The sequence below is a fragment of the Chenopodium album genome, chromosome 21, assembly GCF_948465745.1.
Source record: "Chenopodium album chromosome 21, dcCheAlbu1.1, whole genome shotgun sequence".
Lineage (NCBI taxonomy): Eukaryota > Viridiplantae > Streptophyta > Magnoliopsida > Caryophyllales > Amaranthaceae > Chenopodium > Chenopodium album.
In genome coordinates, this window is record NC_137854.1 from 12,324,885 (window position 1) to 12,342,016 (window position 17,132).

Genomic DNA, 17,132 nt, shown 5'->3' on the forward strand with positions numbered 1-17,132 from the left:
TTTTTTTTGTGTTTCTTTTTTGTAACTTGAAAGACAAAGTAGAAATAACAATTGCGTACCTTCTTCAGAAATGATATAATTTTAAATGTGCTGCGTTCCAGCTTCGCTGCACTTCTTTCCCTTCTGCGTTCCTGAGTCTGTATGCTCCATTACTTACTACCTTGGTAATTTCATAGGGTCCTTCCCAATTGGGTGCTAGCTTTCCTGCATTGACTTCCTTGGTGTTTTCGTATACCTTTCTGAGGACCCAGTCTCCTATCTTGAAGGCTTTAACTCTGACGTTCTTGTTGAAGGATCTTGCTACTTCTTGTTGGTATGCTGCCATTCTCATTTGTGCATCCTTCCTTAGTTCCTCCACTGTGTCTAAATTGTGAATTAGTTCTGCTTGATTTCTTTCTTCTGTCATCAACCCGTACCTTGCTGTAGGCACTTCTACCTCTGTTGGAATTACTGCTTCACATCCGTACACCAGTGAGAAAGGGGTGTGACCTGTAGCACCTTTAGGAGTCGTTCTATCTGCCCATAATATGTTGGGTAGTTCGTCTGCCCATTTTCCTTTGGCTCCTTCTAACCTTTTCTTCATGTTGCCTATAAGGACTTTGTTACTTGATTCCGCTTGTCCGTTTGCTTGTGGGTATCTTGGTGTAGATGTGATGAGGGAGATGTTCCATTCCTTACAGAACTTGGTGGTTTTGTTGCTGATGAATTGGGACCCGTTGTCTGTAATGATCTCTGCTGGTACTCCGAATCTGCTTAGAATGTTCCTCTTTATGAATGAAATGACGTGCTTATCCTTGATCTCCTTGTACGCTTCTGCTTCGATCCATTTGGAAAAGTAGTCTGTCATTGCTAAGAAGTACACTCTCTGTCCTGATGATGGTGGTAGTTTTACTATGTCCATTCCCCACTTCATAAATGGCCACGGTGTCAATGTTGGGTGTAACTCCTCAGATGGCTTGTGCGTCAAGGGTGCATGTTTTTGGCATGCTAAGCATTTCTTGGCGAACTCAATTGCATCCTTTCTCATACTGGGCCAGTAGTATCCCATTCTGAGTGCCCTGTTGGCTAAATTTCTTCCTCCGGAGTGATTTTCGCATTCCCCACTGTGTAAAGATTGTAAGACTTGTTGAGCTTCTTTTCTTTCCAGGCATCTTAAGAAAGGTCCTGCTGCAGATTTTTTGAAGAGTACATCGCTGATTAGGCAGTACTTGGAGGCTTTCTGAGCGAATGCTTGAGCTGTTACCTTCCCTGTTGGTTTTGTGTTGCTTAGGAGATATTCTTTCAGGGGTGTTATCCAACTGTTGTCTTCTTCTTCTGTAGGGCCTGTTTGAATTTCGTAGACGCTCATGGTTGATTCCTTCTCTATGGCTGGTGAAAGTACATGTACAAGTGGGATTGCCCCAAATTCTTCTGGATTGATGTTTGACCCCAAGTTTGCCAATGCATCCGCTTCGGTGTTTAGGTTCCGGGGTACTTGTTCTATCTTGAACTCCTTGAATTCCTTGATGATCTTCTTTGTGACTTCTAGGTAAGCAATCATCCTGGTATCTTTTGCTGCATACTGTCCGTTGATTTGGTTTACCATGAGTAGAGAATCAGAAATTACTTCCAGGTGTTGTATCTTCATATCTCTTGCAACGGTTAATCCTGTAATGAGCGCTTCGTATTCGGCTTCATTATTGGTAGCTTTGAAGCTGCACCTTATTGCCTGTGCTATCTTGTCTCCTTGGGGTGATGTCAGTACTACTCCTAAGCCCACTCCTCGTATGTTTGCTGCACCATCTGTATGGAGTGTCCATTTTTGTGCAGCTTTTGGTTCCTGTAAGGCTAGTACTTCCTTTTGTGCTTCTTCTTCAAGTGTAGGGCTGAAGTCTGCCACGAAGTCTGCTAAAGCTTGAGATTTGACTGCCGTCCTGGATTCGTACTGTATGTCGTACCTGCTTAGATGTAGAGCCCATTTCTCCATCCTTCCTGACATTTCCGGTTTTCTCATGATGGCTCTGATGGGGTAGTTGGTCCGTACTCGTATGGGATGACTCTCGAAGTATGGACGTAGCTTTACTGAAGCAGTGAACAAGGCTAAAATGATTTTCTCCAACGAAGTGTATCTTGTTTCCGCACTGAGCAGGGTCTTGCTGACGTAGTATATTGGAAATTGTTCCTTTTCTTCCTCTCTTGTAAGGACTGCGCTGATCGTCCCTTCAGACACTGCAAGGTACAGCTGGAGTGGTTCCCCTTCTTTGGGCTTGGAGAGAATCAAAGGGTTGGCTAGGTATTCTTTCAGTTTCTGGAATGCTTCATCATGTTCTTGTTCCCATTTAAACTCCTTGTTCTTTTTTAGTACCTCGTAGAAGGCTCTGTTCTTTTCTGAAGACTTTGAGATGAACCTGTTTAATGCCGCGATTTTCCCCGTTAAGCTTTGTACATCCTTCTTGGATTTTGGTCGTTCTAGATCTAAGATAGCTTTGACCTGTTCCGGACTGGCTTCTATTCCTCTTTGCGTAACCATGTATCCCAAGAATTTTCCTGACTGTACTCGAAACGTGCACTTTGTAGGGTTCAGCTTCATGCCGTATTGCTTTAGGATGACGAATGCTTCTCTGAGGTCTCTGACGTGATCTTCTGCCTTCTTGGATTTAACTACCATGTCGTCTATGTAGACTTCCATCGTGTTCCCAATTTGTTTTTCAAACATTTTGTTTACCAACCTTTGGTACGTTGCTCCTGCGTTCTTCAATCCGAAAGGCATCACCTTGTAGCAATATATTCCTTGACTGGTAATGAAGGCTGTCTTTTCTTGGTCGTCCTTGTGCATGAGGATCTGGTTGTAACCACTGTAGGCGTCCATAAAGGATAACAATTCGTGTCCTGCTATGGCGTCTACCATGGCATCAATGTGAGGTAAAGGGAATGGGTCTTTCGGGCAAGCCTTGTTGATGTCTGTGAAATCTATGCAGATCCGCCATTTCCCATTCTTCTTTCTTACTACCACCACGTTGGCAAGCCACTCTGGGTACTTTACTTCTCTGATTTTTCCTGTCTTCAGTAGGTTTTGAATTTCTTCGTTGATGATCTTGTTCCTTTCTGGCGCGAATTTTCTTCTTTTTTGCTTTACTGGTGTATGTATTTGGTCTACGTTTAGCTTGTGAGTGATAACCTCTGGGGGAATGCCTTTCATGTCCTCGTGGGTCCAAGCAAACACATCTTTCTCTTCTTCTAGAAAGTCGTAAATTTGTTGTCTGAGTTCCGCTTTAAGCTCTGATCCTATTCTGACTTTCTGATCTGGATGTAAGGGGTTCAGCTGGACTTCAGCAGCTTCTTGCTCTTCTGATATACTCAACTTCTCTTGGCCCAGCTGACCCTCTAATTGCTATGCTGAACTCTTTTCTGCAGATGTTGCTTTCAGTGCTATCTTATAGCATTCTTTGGCTTCCCTAGGATCTCCTCTGATTTCTTGAATTCCCCATTTAGTAGGAAACTTGATGATCTGATGGTACGTAGAAGGGATGGCCTTCATTTCGTGTATCCAAGGTCTTCCCAAAATCATGTTGTATGAGGACAGGGTGTCGATTACTAAGAATTTGACTTGCAGGTTGATCCCTTTTGCATATGTTGCCAATGTAATCTCTCCACTTGTCTTCTTGGTTTCCCCACAGAATCCCACTAGCATTGTTGACTTGTTAACTATATTCTTCTCATCTATGTTCATGTGCTTCAGGGTATCCAACATGATGATGTTTGCAGAACTTCCATTGTCAACTAGGATTCGCTTAATCATGCAATTTCCAACTGGGAGTGAGATTACTAGGCCGTCATGATGACCTTCTACTGCGTCGCTTTCTTCAAACATGATAGGGATGTCTATCTTTGACTTTTCCCTCTTGTCTGATTGCTCTTTGTTACCTTCCTTTGCGTGCCGCTTCGCTGCTGAATATGTTAGGCCGCATACTTCTGACCCTCCTGATATGAAACAGATGGTTTTGACAATTGGAGGTGGGGGTGGAGGACCTCCTTGCTTGGACTCTCTATCCTTCCCTGAAGCTTTAGATCTGTCTGACAAGAGTTCTTTGAGGTAGCCCTTCTTTAATAGGTATGCAACTTCCTTTCTGAGCGCGACACATTCGTCAGTAGTGTGACCAATATCTGAATGGAAATCACACCATCTGGATGGATCCTTCTTCTCCCCAGGCCTATCACTCCTTCTAGGCCACTGAACAGTATCTCCCATCTTGTTCAAGGTCCTTATTACTCCTGCAGGATTGACATTGAAGCAATACTCGTGCAGCTTTGGTAGGAGCTCAGGATCTTCTCTCCAATCAGAAAACTCTCCTTCGACAGCGTTGACTGATCCTTCATCAAAGCGGGAACGCTGATACGGCTTGAATCGATTATCTCTCATGGGGAAGTTGTTGTTCCTTCTTGACGGGCGATCTTCATCCTTTCTGAGCTCTGGAGTCTTTCTTGCATATGCATCTTCTTCGAATCTGACTTGAGCCATTGCCTTAGCTTGTACATCTTCAAAGGTTGTGCATGGATATTTGGTCAATTCCTTGTAGAGCTCACTGTGATCTAGCAATCCTCTTCTGAACGCTTCAATGGTTGTAGGAGCATCACACTTGTGTATTCCAATCTTTTCCCTGTTGAACCTATTAAGGTAATCTCTCAAGGATTCACCGTGTCTTTGCACAATACGGTACAAATCCGATGACTGTTTTTCTATTTTCCTGCTGCTGGCGAACTGGATCTTGAATAGGTTTACCATTCCTACAAAAGATCGAATTGTCCCATTATCTAAATTAATGAACCAAGTTAAGGCTGGACCTGATAATGTGGCTCCAAAGCCTTTGCACATGATGGCCTCCCTGACGTTTCTAGGGATTGAACTGGTCATCATCTTCTGTTTGTAAAGGGATACATGCTCATCAGGGTCTGTTGTTCCATCGTACATGGCCATGCTGGGTGTGCTGAACCTCTTTGGCACTTCTACCATGGCGATCTCTTCTGAGAAAGGAGACTCTATATAGCCATCTGATGCTTCTTCCTCCATGGGCTTTGGCATTCCAGGGATCTTGGCGATCTTGGCTTCGATTGCTTTGAGGTACTCTTTGACTACCTTCTCTATCTTTCCTTCCTCAGACCCTTCTTGACTATTCTGCTTTGGGGTTCCTGCATTCAGACAGTCCAGATCTAGGGCTGTTTCCCTAGACTTAGATCCTTTTTCCCCGTTAGGGGTATGAAAGACACCTGACATGTCAAGCTGCATGGCTATACTTTCAGTGTTTTTCCTGGTATTAATGGTTTTGGAAGCGACTGATTGTATTTGGCTACGGAGGGCTTCATTTTGCTTGGTGAGGCTGGTAAGCTTGGCTTCAATTTGGACTTTTTGGGCCAACAGTGTTTCAATTTGGCTTTTTTGTTGGTCTAAGGTTTGACGGAATGCGTTCATTCCCTCATTGATTTCGGCTATGGTAAAGGGTACTTGGTGCCCAGACATGGTGTCTGTATTGATTCTTTTGGTGAATTGGTAGGTTAATTGATTATCAGCCCCACGGTGGGCGCCAAATTGTTTAGGCAAATCTCAACAAGGACGTATGAGAATCTGCTAGGTTTGAGGGGTAATAACAATCATACTACCAATGGCATATAAAATGACAATAAAGCAGTAATAAAGCAATAGATGAGCAATAGAACAACAATAAATAGACAGAATGAACTCTATTATGAAAAAGAGTAAGTTTAGAGGTACAATACTGAATAAGGACTAGCCTCCTTCTTCAGTAGGAATGAAGCTCCGTAGATAAATGCAGAGTAATTCTATTATTTTTTGAGTATATGTGCGTACATGTGTGCTAAAAATGTCTAATTACACTTATTTATACCTAGGGATCTCTAGGGTTTACAAATATCTTCAGAATATATTCAAAACGAAGAAGATCTTCTTGATTTATCTTCTTCCCTGTTCTGTAGGTGTATTTTTGGCAAGTATCCTCTTGATTGTTACGTATGATGGTGCTTTCCTTGTTTACTCCAATCAAGCCGTTTTGCCTATTTTTGCTGAACCATTGATCTTGGACTGATGCCCTAGATGTTATGGGTCGTATTACAATACGAGCCCAACATACATGAATTAAGGACAAGACATGAATTAATTTCCTGTAATTTTTGTAATTATTTCTTTTGATTTTTTTTTTAATCAATAGATGCAAGGTGGAGAAGATGGCTATGGAGATGAGTATATATGGAAGTTTTTTTGGAGTTGTACCAGCTATAATTTAAATGCTAGATTTCTTGAACAATGGCAAACGTTAGTCCCCTCCTTTATTAATGTCAGAATTTTAATTTCCCTTTTTTTTTGTTTGGTTAATCTGTTGTAGAAGGTTAATTATGTGGTGAGTACTCTATCTGCAACTTCTGAAACGTTAGTCCCTTTTGTGCAACTTTTGGCAAACGTAGTACTTCAATTTGTATTAACTCGTAAAGAAACTAAAGATCAAAAGCGCCAAGGAAAGGCATCCAACGTAATTTTGGTACAAGTATTACCAGAAAGAAAACCCTAATAAACCATTTATCATCAATCTCATCAGTCTAAAAACAGTCAACAATAACTCTCTTCTCTTTCTCTCTCCTATGGTGAGTTCGTAACTGATAAGAACCAGAATCAATGGCGGCCGAAGCTTCGAAGATGACTTCATCGGCCGATTCGTACATCGGAAGTTTGATCAGTTTGACATCAAAGAGTGAGATCAGATATGAAGGCATTCTCTATAGCATCAACACTGAAGAATCCAGTATTGGCCTTCGAAACGGTATTCGATTCTCTAATTTCGCTTTCAATTGTTCAGAAATCTGTTTGATGATCGATTTCGCGCTTCAATTGTATTTCTGTGTTGATTTTGATGGAAGGATGTTATTCTAGTGATGATTTAGGGCATGGATGTGAAAAAATTGATTGAAGGAGGTTGTTGTAGTGGTGATTTAGGGCTTGAATGTGAATAATTTGATTGAAGGAGTTTATTCTAGTAATGATGATTTAGGGCATGAATGTGAATTTGATTGGAGGAGGTTATTCCAGTGATGATTTCAGGCATGAATATGAAAATTTTGATTGAAGGAGAGTGATGATTTTGGGCATGAATGTGAAATAAATTGCTAAATCTTAATGTTTCCGTGGCTCAAATTGTCCGTTTAAGGACTTGTGAATTTATTTTGCTGTTGCTAGAAGTGGATGTCCATACTGATTTCTGCATCCGTATTCAGTTCAGAGGGTAAGATTCACAAGGTGCCGGGGGAGGCAAGAATTGAGGAGAGAGATGAAAGGATTTTTGGGAAGGTGGAGAAAGACGAGAGGAGGGGCAGGGGCTTGCCGGCTAGGGATGAATTGATGATAACTTGAGAGAAAGTGTCAGAGTAGAACTAGTGAGCAAAAATGTCGAAATCTATTTGCATCTATCCGGATTGAGAATTGTAGATTGAGAGCATTTAGATAAAAGGTTTAAGGTCAATGAATGAGAGTAAATTGTTTGTATATATTTGGATGAAGATATGGACCTACAACAGCTGTGAATAATTTAGAAATATGTTTAAGGCCCATGATTTCATCGGGCATTGTGATTTGGCAAGCAGGATTTGTAACCCCTTTCTTGTTGCTTGTGCAGAGAACCTCTTAACTACTTATATCGATTTTAAATTGATCTCACTTGGCATGTCTAATTGATGAGCCATTTATGGTGGAGTCTTTTGCTGTACACACATGACACATGATACCAATCTGATTTTTTGTTTACAATAATATCTTTTGTGTGAACTAAATTTCTGATTTTTTGATGTCTGAGTGGCTTGGTTACTTGTTGGTGGGTGTTGGGGTGTTGTTCATGCATCTGATAAGGATGCCCACAATGGCATAGCTATTTTGATTTCTTAAGTGATATTTAAGTCTTCATTGTCTTGAGTCCTTGGTTGGCCTATGACTTTTAATTCTTTGAAAGAAGTTTGAGTATGTTACCTGTATATGTTTTTGATTTTCCTTGTTAGTTGTTTTGGCATTTGGGCCTATTTGAAACCTGATGAATTGGTAGAGACTGTAACTAATAAAAAAAAATATATATATTTTTTCTTTTCACATTGCAGTTAGATCATTTGGAACTGAAGGAAGAAAGAAAGAAGGCCCACAAGTAGCTCCTAGTGATAAGGTTTATGAGTATATACTCTTCCGTGGCAGTGACATTAAGGTATATGTAGTTATGTACAGCATATTACTGGTTCTGTGTGGTTGCAAATTTAGCATCCTTTAGGAGTTGAAGCTCTTTGATGAAGTATACAAATGATATTAATGCTATAAGGGGTTGATAGTAGTTGTGAGCTTCTTATAGTTACATCTGACTGTTAAGAGTGCCATGCACCCATATTGCCATGACTGGGTTGTGTAAATAACTGATGATAGCTGCTGCTTTTGTTAATTTTTTGTTCGCATTGCTCCGCTAGGTGATGGACATTTAGATGCCTTTTGTCCTTGGGACTGAAGTAATTTCCTCTCTCTAACAATAGAATTGTTTGATTAATGCATACTAATGAGAAGTTCTGCAGAAACTGTTACTGCACTTCTAGCTAGAGACTTTGGGAGTAAGATACAGAGTTGGATTAATTAACAGACCTCTGTGTACAATTTTGACGGCACGATGTTTATTTTCTATATTTAGTTATATATTTATTTTATTGGTTTAGTTGGCATCAGCATTGTAATAAAATTTATCGTCTCTTATTTGCATTTTCTAGCCCTAAAATAGCAAGTTTTCTTCATGCATTTAATACCAGTGGCAAAATACCATAGCTGGTTTTCCTGCTTGCAGAATGATGAGTAAAGCAAGATACCATAGTTGGTTACCCTGCTTGCGGTATGATGAGTAAAGCAAGATACCATAGTTGGTTATCCTGCTTGCAGTATGATGAGTAAAGAACATTGCTTTCTAACACTAAGGGATATTTTTATTTTTTGGTGGAAGAGACTCAAATATTTAATCTTCATGAACTTGACTTGTGGTACATCTTAGGTTAATAACCTAATAAGGATTACCTGTTAGGTCGTTCACTATATTTTGTTGTGTAGAAATGTCTGTAAAGCTATCTGGACAGAGATGTGACTTGTATGAGTTGTATCTGGTTGTACATATTTCTCAAAAATTATTTATTCTTATCATAATTTTCTTAAACCAGGCTTTATAGTGATCGGTTTTCTGTCTCCATCAATCTCTACTTGCAGGATTTGCAGGTGAAATCATCACCTCCTGTTCAGCCAATTGCATCAACATCTTCAGTTGACAATGATCCTGCTATCATTCAGGTAAAGAAATGCACAATTCATTTGCATGATTTTGATTTGTGAAATTAGCTGGGCATCTGAATCCGAGCTCATTTCTGCAGTCTCATTATCCTCACCCGGCTTCAACATCGTCGAATGTGCCACCAGCTGTTAGTGCACCATCAGCTGATGGTAGTTCTCATGGACCCCAGCTTGGACACCCTGGCTCAAGCTTTCCTGGTGCTCTGCCTTTGTACCAGCCAGGTGGAAATTTAGGCTCTTGGGGGCCATCACCTCCTCCAGGTGCAAATGGTACTGGACTTGCTATGCCTATGTACTGGCCTGGTTTTTATGGCCCTCCCAATGGGCTTCCTCATATGCCTCAGCAACCTTTGCTCCGACCACCTCATGGGCTTGCTGTGCCACCTTCCCTGCAACAACCAATGCAATATTCTGGGTTCAATCCAACTTTACCAACGGGAGCTTCAAACATGACTGGCCCAAAATTGCCTGAGATACCCCCTAGTTTGGTTAGCTCAAGCAGCACTTCAACTACTTTAACATCAACATCTTTACCACAATTTAATTTGCCTCCTGTGCCATCCACCACCCTAGCGTCTGAAACATCTTTCAGTTCTGCAGTATCTAAGGCTCCCAACTCTGGACTTCTTTCAACACCTAGCTTCCCGTCAATACCGCCATTGGCAATCACTGCTCCAGATGCTAGTACCATTGCACCTCCTGTCTCTAACAAGGTCAATGCTATGTCTAGTTCAGGCTTGCCAAACATGGGTCTTTCTCAAGCACCATCATCTGTCATCAGTTCTTCCATTTCAAGCCAAGCTGAGACTTCCAAACCATCTCTGGTCACACCTGATCAACTCCTGCAGTCTGGACAACCACCGATTTCATCATCTCCATCTTCACAAGTTGCTCACAAAGATGTGGAAGTTGTTCAAGTCTCATCAGCATCACCAGCACCATCAGATGCAAAAGCAGAAGTAGTGAAGGAGGCACAACCACCAATATTGCCCCTGCCCCCTGCGTCAAGGGCTTTCCCAAAGGTGATTATCTGTATATTGTTTATTTATTTACCTTTTGCGTCTGCTACTTGCAATAATAATCATGATTAAGACTATTATGATTCCTATCACCCATTATTAGATAATCACTTGAGAAATTTCCTGTTTTTGGTGCAAGTGTCATATTTAGCTACTAGAGTGCTTGAATCCACAGGAGCATGTCATAAGATTCCTAAGATATCCAGCAACTATGTTTGAGGTTTAGGACATACATAGTAAGCATACATCAGAAATGTGCCCATAGCCCTACGTGATCAAGTGTCGTTGAAATTGAGACCATGACACATTCTGAAATTGATCTAGAAGGAAGTGTGAGTTCATTTGGAGACCTAAAACAAGGAGAGCAAACATGGTGAACTTTCCTTTCCATGCTAAGATATTTGAAAGAAAGGACTGATGCTCACTGCACATGTCATAGGAGTATGGAACTAATCTTATTGTGTTCTACACACTGAAGAATTGCCTTAAATTATGAATCGCGTATGCATGGATGCTTCTGTAGTGAACTATGCAAAGTTCTGTTAGTCACTACAAAGCCTTCTCTATGGCTACTATTGAAGAGCTCTTAAATGGATGGAAGCTTCTGTAGTGAACTATGGAAAGTTTTGTTAGTCACTGCACAACCTAATTTCTCCCTGGCTACTAATGATGAGTTTTTTTGTGTGTAAGCTTCTGTAGTGAATTTTCATGGTTATATTTTTTGCCTAGTAAATTGACTTAATAAGACATCAATAAATCGTAGTTGGATTAATCTCAATGCATAATAAAATTCCAGCTTTAAATAATATTTGCTAATGGATAATTAAATATATTGATGGTCAAAGCTGTGTGTTGGCAAGCATGTCCAAAAGAATCAGGTAAGCTATTGTGGGACTGGGAGGGAGTATGAACTATGAATATTATGGTTCATTGACAAAAACTTGTTGCATGCAGTGCCAATGTAACATTTGGCAGTTGTTTAGTTCTAGACCTTAGGACTGTGGTAGTTATGATCTTGTTGATGTGATTTTATTAGGGAAAAGGGGGGTTCTTTAACAGTTGAATTTGTACAGTATATTTTGATCTTGTTTTTAACACTCATCAATGTTTGCTATCTATTCTTCCCCCCTTTCTTTAATTGGTCCTACTTTTGTTCACTTTTAGATGTTTAGTGGTCCCTTTTTTTTTATATTTATTTTGTTTTTATTAAGTACAAAGTAACAGACTGTCTATGGTATGTTGATTTGTTAGTACTTTTGTAGCTTGTAATAAGCAACATTCTTAATACGACTAATTTTCTCCTATGCAGCCTAATGGAAACCAGTATCATCCACGTCAAAACTACAACTATCGGGGACATGAAAGAGGAAGAGGAAGAGGAAGTGGGGTAATTGACATCTTTATCTTTTTATGAATTATCTTGAGAAGTCTGCCTTTTCTATTCTATTCTTTGATCAAATTATTCATATTTCTATCTAAGAAGACAGTTGCAAAGAATTGCAACTTACTCTCACTGTCAACTAACAAAGATATTTTAAATGCTTAATGTGATTTAGAGCCTGCCACCTTTTAATTATGAATTTTGAATAGTAGCAGCTCCAAAATCTGTTAAACCCCTTTCATACCAATTGCTGTTGCACCTTTGTGCTTCGTGTGAGGTCTCGGTAAAAAAATGCATTTCTCAGCCAAAAAATTATCATCTCTCAGAATCCTCATACACTCGTATTCACCAAAGTGGCATGATCCTGATTTATTTGTAGTTTCCACATCTTGACTGGAAATTGCATAGAGCACTGTCTTTGCTGTGATAATTTAGGGATTCTTGTTGTGTTTACAATTTGATAAAGTTATTGTTACAATAATTTTCTGGACATGCTTTTGAGATTTGTCTGGCTTTGTCTGTTACCCGAGATGGAACTAAATGCAGATTGTCCTTGCAGAGCTCACGTCCAGTGACACAATTTACGGAGGACTTTGATTTTACAGCTATGAATGAGAAGTTCAAAAAGGATGAAGTATGGGGTCATCTTGGTAAGAGCAACAAGGGTCACACCAAAGACAAAGATGGTAATGGTGGGGATGATTCTGAAGAGGAGGGGGAGGAGAAAGCGCCTCAAAATGATGCAACGGTACATCCAGAAAACTTCTTTGACATGATGGATCTTGAAATAATTCTGTTTTCTGGGACTTTTTCTTCCCTGCATCATAATATTGATTGGAGCTCTGCATTTTCTCAACACTAAGGCTTAATATTCTTTCTAATGTTTGATTGGCAGCCTGTTTATAATAAGGATGACTTCTTCGATACCCTCTCCTGCAACACTCTTGAGCATGACTCCCAAAATGGGAGGACAAGATTCTCTGAGCAATTGAAGATAGATGCTGAGGTATATGTTGTAGAAAAGATAATTGCTTTTGTTCTATTGGATTTGATTGATGTATGAACTTTTATTTACTTTGGCTGCAGACATTTGGTGATTTTGTGAGATACCGAGGTGGGCGTGGTGGTCGGGGACCAAATCGTGGCGGCCGTGGTCGTGGTTCTTATTATGGAAGGGGGTATGGCTACCATGGAAGGGGGCGAGGGCGTGGTATGTCTAGCCGGGGTTCCTGATCTGTATTGCCTGTGATTATGCGTGCATCACTTTGATAGAAAGTGGTAGAAGATAACTGCTCTGGTTAACATTTGTTGATTCAGTTAGTATGGGCAAGGTTTCTATTATGTATCTTTTGTTAGTTTGCGGTTATTTTTACTTTGATTCATATTCACCGGTGATAAGCAAGCAAGTATGCAGTAGAAAGAAAATTTAAGAGCAAATTTGTAGCTTATCATTGGTTGACATAAAACTGTTCAGTGATGTAAATTGGAACTAGTTGATGGTGTGATTATTTGGTTAAGTTATGAGGTTACTAGCTTTCAACTTTCTTTTAATTACCATGCCCTCAAGTTGTGTTAAGAGTGTTGGATTTGTTGATTACTGCATGACTCCCTTATGTGCGCAATAGATGTAACTTGTGTTCGGGTATTTGGGTTTCACACTTGTACCGTGTAAGATTATGGTGTTTGGTTTCACTGTGATGGTTGTTTGATTTGCTGAACTGAATTGGCATTTCCATTAGCTACTTTTGGTGGTGGTTTTGATGACAATGTTGAGGATGGAAATGATAATGTGGACCATATCGAATACATTGATGAAAAAACCAATTGTGGTCCTGAATGGTGCAGCTTCTGGGAGTAGTTAATAAGCTTTACAATTAAGAGGCTAATGGGATATTAATCAATATATATATTAAAACTCAAAGGCAAGCATTGTAATCTCGCCACGTGTTGTCAATCTTGCCACGTGTTGCCATGTCACATACTATTACCAATCATCAATGTTTCCACACAAAAATTAATAATTTGTGAGCAATACTATTTGAACCCATGACCTCATCTTCATTAAAGTTAAACTCTAACCATTACTCCAACAACAAATCTTATGATAATAAAGTTGTATTAAAAAGACTTATTCATGTTCATAAATACAAAAATTTTAATAGCCAACTTATATGTGTATATTTTGACAACAATATAATTATAAAATTAATTTCATTTTTTTCCATTACTCAACCTTTAGTATAAGTTATACACTTATATTTAAGTATTAAAATGTGTAACCCAAATTTAAATAAAGGTTTTTTTTTTAACTAAGAAATTTGTTACTCGAAGAAATTTTAATGATACGATATAATATTTAGTTACTTCATATTAATTAATAATTAACAAATGGTCGATATTGTTTTTATAAAACCACCAATGTATGTAGGTGGCTGGCATGGGCGGTTGCCGGATTGGCTAGGTGGTTGGGCTTTGGCTGGTGGGTTTTGTTCTTAATTTGTTTTTAAATTTTTTTTTAATTTTTTTAGCCAATTGATTCGTGACACGTGTCACTTTAATTAAAAAAATAAATAAATAACCCATTCAACCGGTAACCGGTATTTGGGATTGAAGAAAAAGAAGACCCCCAAAGTTCGGATTATTCCAGAATAAATGAAAGTTGGGATTATTTTTTCTAATTTTTCTTTTTTAATATAGTATTTTTATATGCATACAATGACCCGGGGCAGTGCCCGGGCCAAAAAACTAGTTTCTATATAAAACACTCGAGTTTTTCTTCTTAGGTTGTTTTCCTTTTACTTTGGTTTTTTACTCGCAAAACAGTCTCAAGGAACATTTTTTAAGGAGGTGATTATAAAAGGTAAACAAACGACTTTATATTTCAACACTAAGAGTTGGGTAGGCAGGAAGGGTTCGTTACTATACTAAAATATACGAAATATGAATTATTTTGAATAATTTTGTTGTTTACATCATCTAATCGACCGGAGTACTATAGATACATATGAGGGACCACAATTTTAGTCTCATTAAAACTATTTTAGAACCCACCATTTTTCTCTTCTCATCTTTTCCACTAAATTAAAACATGTTAAGCTAAAATATAGCTTACGAATTTACAAGGCAAATAATTTGGGATGGAGGGTGCATTGTTGAATATCTGATATTCATCGACTGGTTTTGTTGTAATAAGGCTAATAATAACGGCCTAAACCCTAATGAAGGCGTCATTTCCAACATGCTTAAAATAATCACAGAAGACTGTAGTAGGCAGTAGGCTACATGCCTACATTATTAAACAAAGTACACTAGTATAGTAAGACTAGTAATTATACTCACTCCACTTGAGACTGATACCTTCCTTACAACTTTACCAGAAATGCGCCACAGATCTAGTGCTTTGTTCAATCCAAACGTCGGTCCAAAACATTATCATTTTTGAAGCTCTACAAATTTAAACTACAAAAAAAATGTCATCTTCTACATTTTCACTTCTTATATTTGCCAGATTATCAGCTGTTTTAGTTGCAGCACTTGTCTTAATTTGGGCTCTTTTCTTCAAGTCGAGTTTCATTCACAACTCTCCTAACAACTTCATCTATTCTGTAATCTCTCTTTCTCTTTGATGATGAGCTAATCATGTTTATCTTGTGCTAATTATGTTCTTGCTTGACTAATAGGTGCTTCATCCTCTACTAATGGTGATTGGGCTCATAATCGTAAGTGGAGAAGGTAAGTGAAAATCAAATTTATATACACTCCCTTTTGTCTAGATTTAGTTGTTACGACTACATTACTGTGTATTAGTCAAAATTACATTTTCAACGTGACTATTGATTCCGCATTGAATGCATTTTTGGAGGAAAATATTTGATGGGTTTTAATTGTTTTGTGATTTAATTTGGTGGGTTACTAGCCATATTGGTACATAGATGGATGCCAGGGTCAAGGATTATGAAGAAATTAGTGCATTTGGGAATGCAAGGAGTGGCCTTGGCTTCTGGAATATTTGGAATTTGGACTAAATTTCATGGAGAAAATGGAGTTTTTGCTAATTTCTACAGCTTACATTCTTGGATGGGTTTATTTGTGTCTCCCTTTTTGGCATTGAGGTTTGTTTTCTTGTCTCTTTCTCATATATTTACTTGATTTGTGCATTATTAATCTTTAAGTGTACAATAAAATATTAAAGAAAAGGGATTGACATTTAATGATCTCTATTTTAGTATACTAATGCACTTACTTATCTTGGTTATTGAGAGCTTAGGTCTCATCCATGATCCACTTAACACCTATGGAGTATGGACCATCTAGTGTCTAAAATAGTATAACTATATATGTATACTTTGTACCTCGTATATGTTATTTTACTTCATTCTCTACTCTACTACTCATTAGTTTAATTGTTCTTAAGATACTTTTAATTATGAAATAAATGTATGTCCAAATTTATGTGTCATGTTAGTAATTCAATTTACTCTACTAATATGTAACAAGTTAATATGCATAAAAAAAAAATACAAATTTATCTTCTTGATAAACAAAATATGTTTATCAAATGATAAAACTGTAAATAAATCAACAACTTTTTATTAAAAATAGACCCCATAGTAACTAAAGTCATCATTTAATAGCTATTTTGCTTCACTAATGAATTTTTTTCTACATAAATCATACATTACATTGGGATAAAAAAAAAAAAAAAAAAAAAGTCACTTTAGGGGCATGATTGAAGGCATTGGCAATGATCACTTCTGAAATATTAAAATAATCAATGAGAAATGTGGTCCTTTATCCTCTTTTCCCACCCATGCGAAGTTCAAATTGAATAGGGCCCAATAGGCCCAGTGCAAAATGTTAAATGTTGGTTAAGTGAAGGCATATTTTAGAATTTGGTTTGATTGTGCCAATTGATTTTGGCAGACACAAATAAAATTGATTTCTCTATTACCTCTTTTATCCTAAACATAAAAGAGCTTCACATTTGATGATTACAACCGTGATCAAATGAATTAACACCTAAGTTTTTAATCTAACTTGTGTTTTTATCAATTATTTGTTATTAATCTTGGAAGAATGACTGAATGCAGTGGGTGATGGGTTTCCTAAGCTTTTGGCACAGAGGAGAAGTCCGGAGAGTCAGGATGAAAGTGCTGCAGTGGCACGTCTTTCTTGGCCTATACACGTCCGGTATGGCAATTGCAACGGCAGAAACAGGGCTGTTAGAGAAGCTAACATTCATGCAAACAAAGAGAAACCTACCAAAGCGGAGTTCAGAATCCATTGTTGTAAATGGCCTTGGATTAGGACTTGCACTTCTTGGTGGAATTGTCATTTTCGCCGCTGTTTCACCTAAATAAGGCCATCACAAAACTCATCCAACAAAGGCTATCTA

General features: G+C 38.5%; 2 protein-coding genes and 1 pseudogene across 3 annotated transcripts; 2 read left to right on the forward strand and 1 right to left on the reverse strand.

Moving 5' to 3' along the window:
• Positions 1–3,370: 3,370 nt before the first annotated feature.
• On the reverse strand, positions 3,371–5,494 carry LOC145600420 (uncharacterized). The gene is made up of 2 exons (XM_081656319.1): positions 5,114–5,494; positions 3,371–4,744 (listed from the first exon to the last, which is right to left on the reverse strand). The coding sequence occupies exons 1-2, from the start codon at positions 5,492–5,494 to the stop codon at positions 3,371–3,373; spliced, it is 1,755 nt and encodes a 584-aa protein (XP_081512445.1).
• A 1,021-nt stretch (positions 5,495–6,515) lies between these two features.
• Positions 6,516–13,288, forward strand: LOC145601104 (protein decapping 5-like). The gene is made up of 8 exons (XM_081657043.1): positions 6,516–6,806; positions 8,128–8,228; positions 9,257–9,337; positions 9,418–10,359; positions 11,666–11,743; positions 12,297–12,485; positions 12,633–12,743; positions 12,824–13,288. Exons 1-8 carry the CDS (start codon positions 6,662–6,664, stop codon positions 12,968–12,970), a joined length of 1,794 nt encoding a protein of 597 aa, XP_081513169.1. The 5' UTR covers positions 6,516–6,661; the 3' UTR covers positions 12,971–13,288.
• Positions 13,289–15,157: 1,869 nt separating this feature from the next.
• Positions 15,158–17,097, forward strand: LOC145601567 (putative transmembrane ascorbate ferrireductase 4; annotated as a pseudogene). The gene is made up of 4 exons (XR_014104419.1): positions 15,158–15,342; positions 15,418–15,469; positions 15,654–15,849; positions 16,828–17,097. The product of XR_014104419.1 is annotated as a putative transmembrane ascorbate ferrireductase 4 (transcript).
• The last annotated feature ends 35 nt before the right edge of the window (positions 17,098–17,132 follow it).

Bases quoted from the DNA above. Each gene is read 5' to 3' on its own strand.
- LOC145600420 (XM_081656319.1), bottom strand. From the start codon at position 5,494: ATGTCTGGGCACCAAGTACCCTTTACCATAGCCGAAATCAATGAGGGA. The intron at 4,745-5,113 runs GTAGTCAAAGAG...AACCTATTCAAG, and splicing joins AGGAAGGAAAGATAGAGAAG to ATCCAGTTCGCCAGCAGCAG.
- LOC145601104 (XM_081657043.1), top strand. From the start codon at position 6,662: ATGGCGGCCGAAGCTTCGAAGATGACTTCATCGGCCGATTCGTACATC. The intron at 11,744-12,296 runs GTAATTGACATC...TTGTCCTTGCAG, and splicing joins GAAGAGGAAGAGGAAGTGGG to AGCTCACGTCCAGTGACACA. The intron at 12,744-12,823 runs GTATATGTTGTA...CTTTGGCTGCAG, and splicing joins AATTGAAGATAGATGCTGAG to ACATTTGGTGATTTTGTGAG.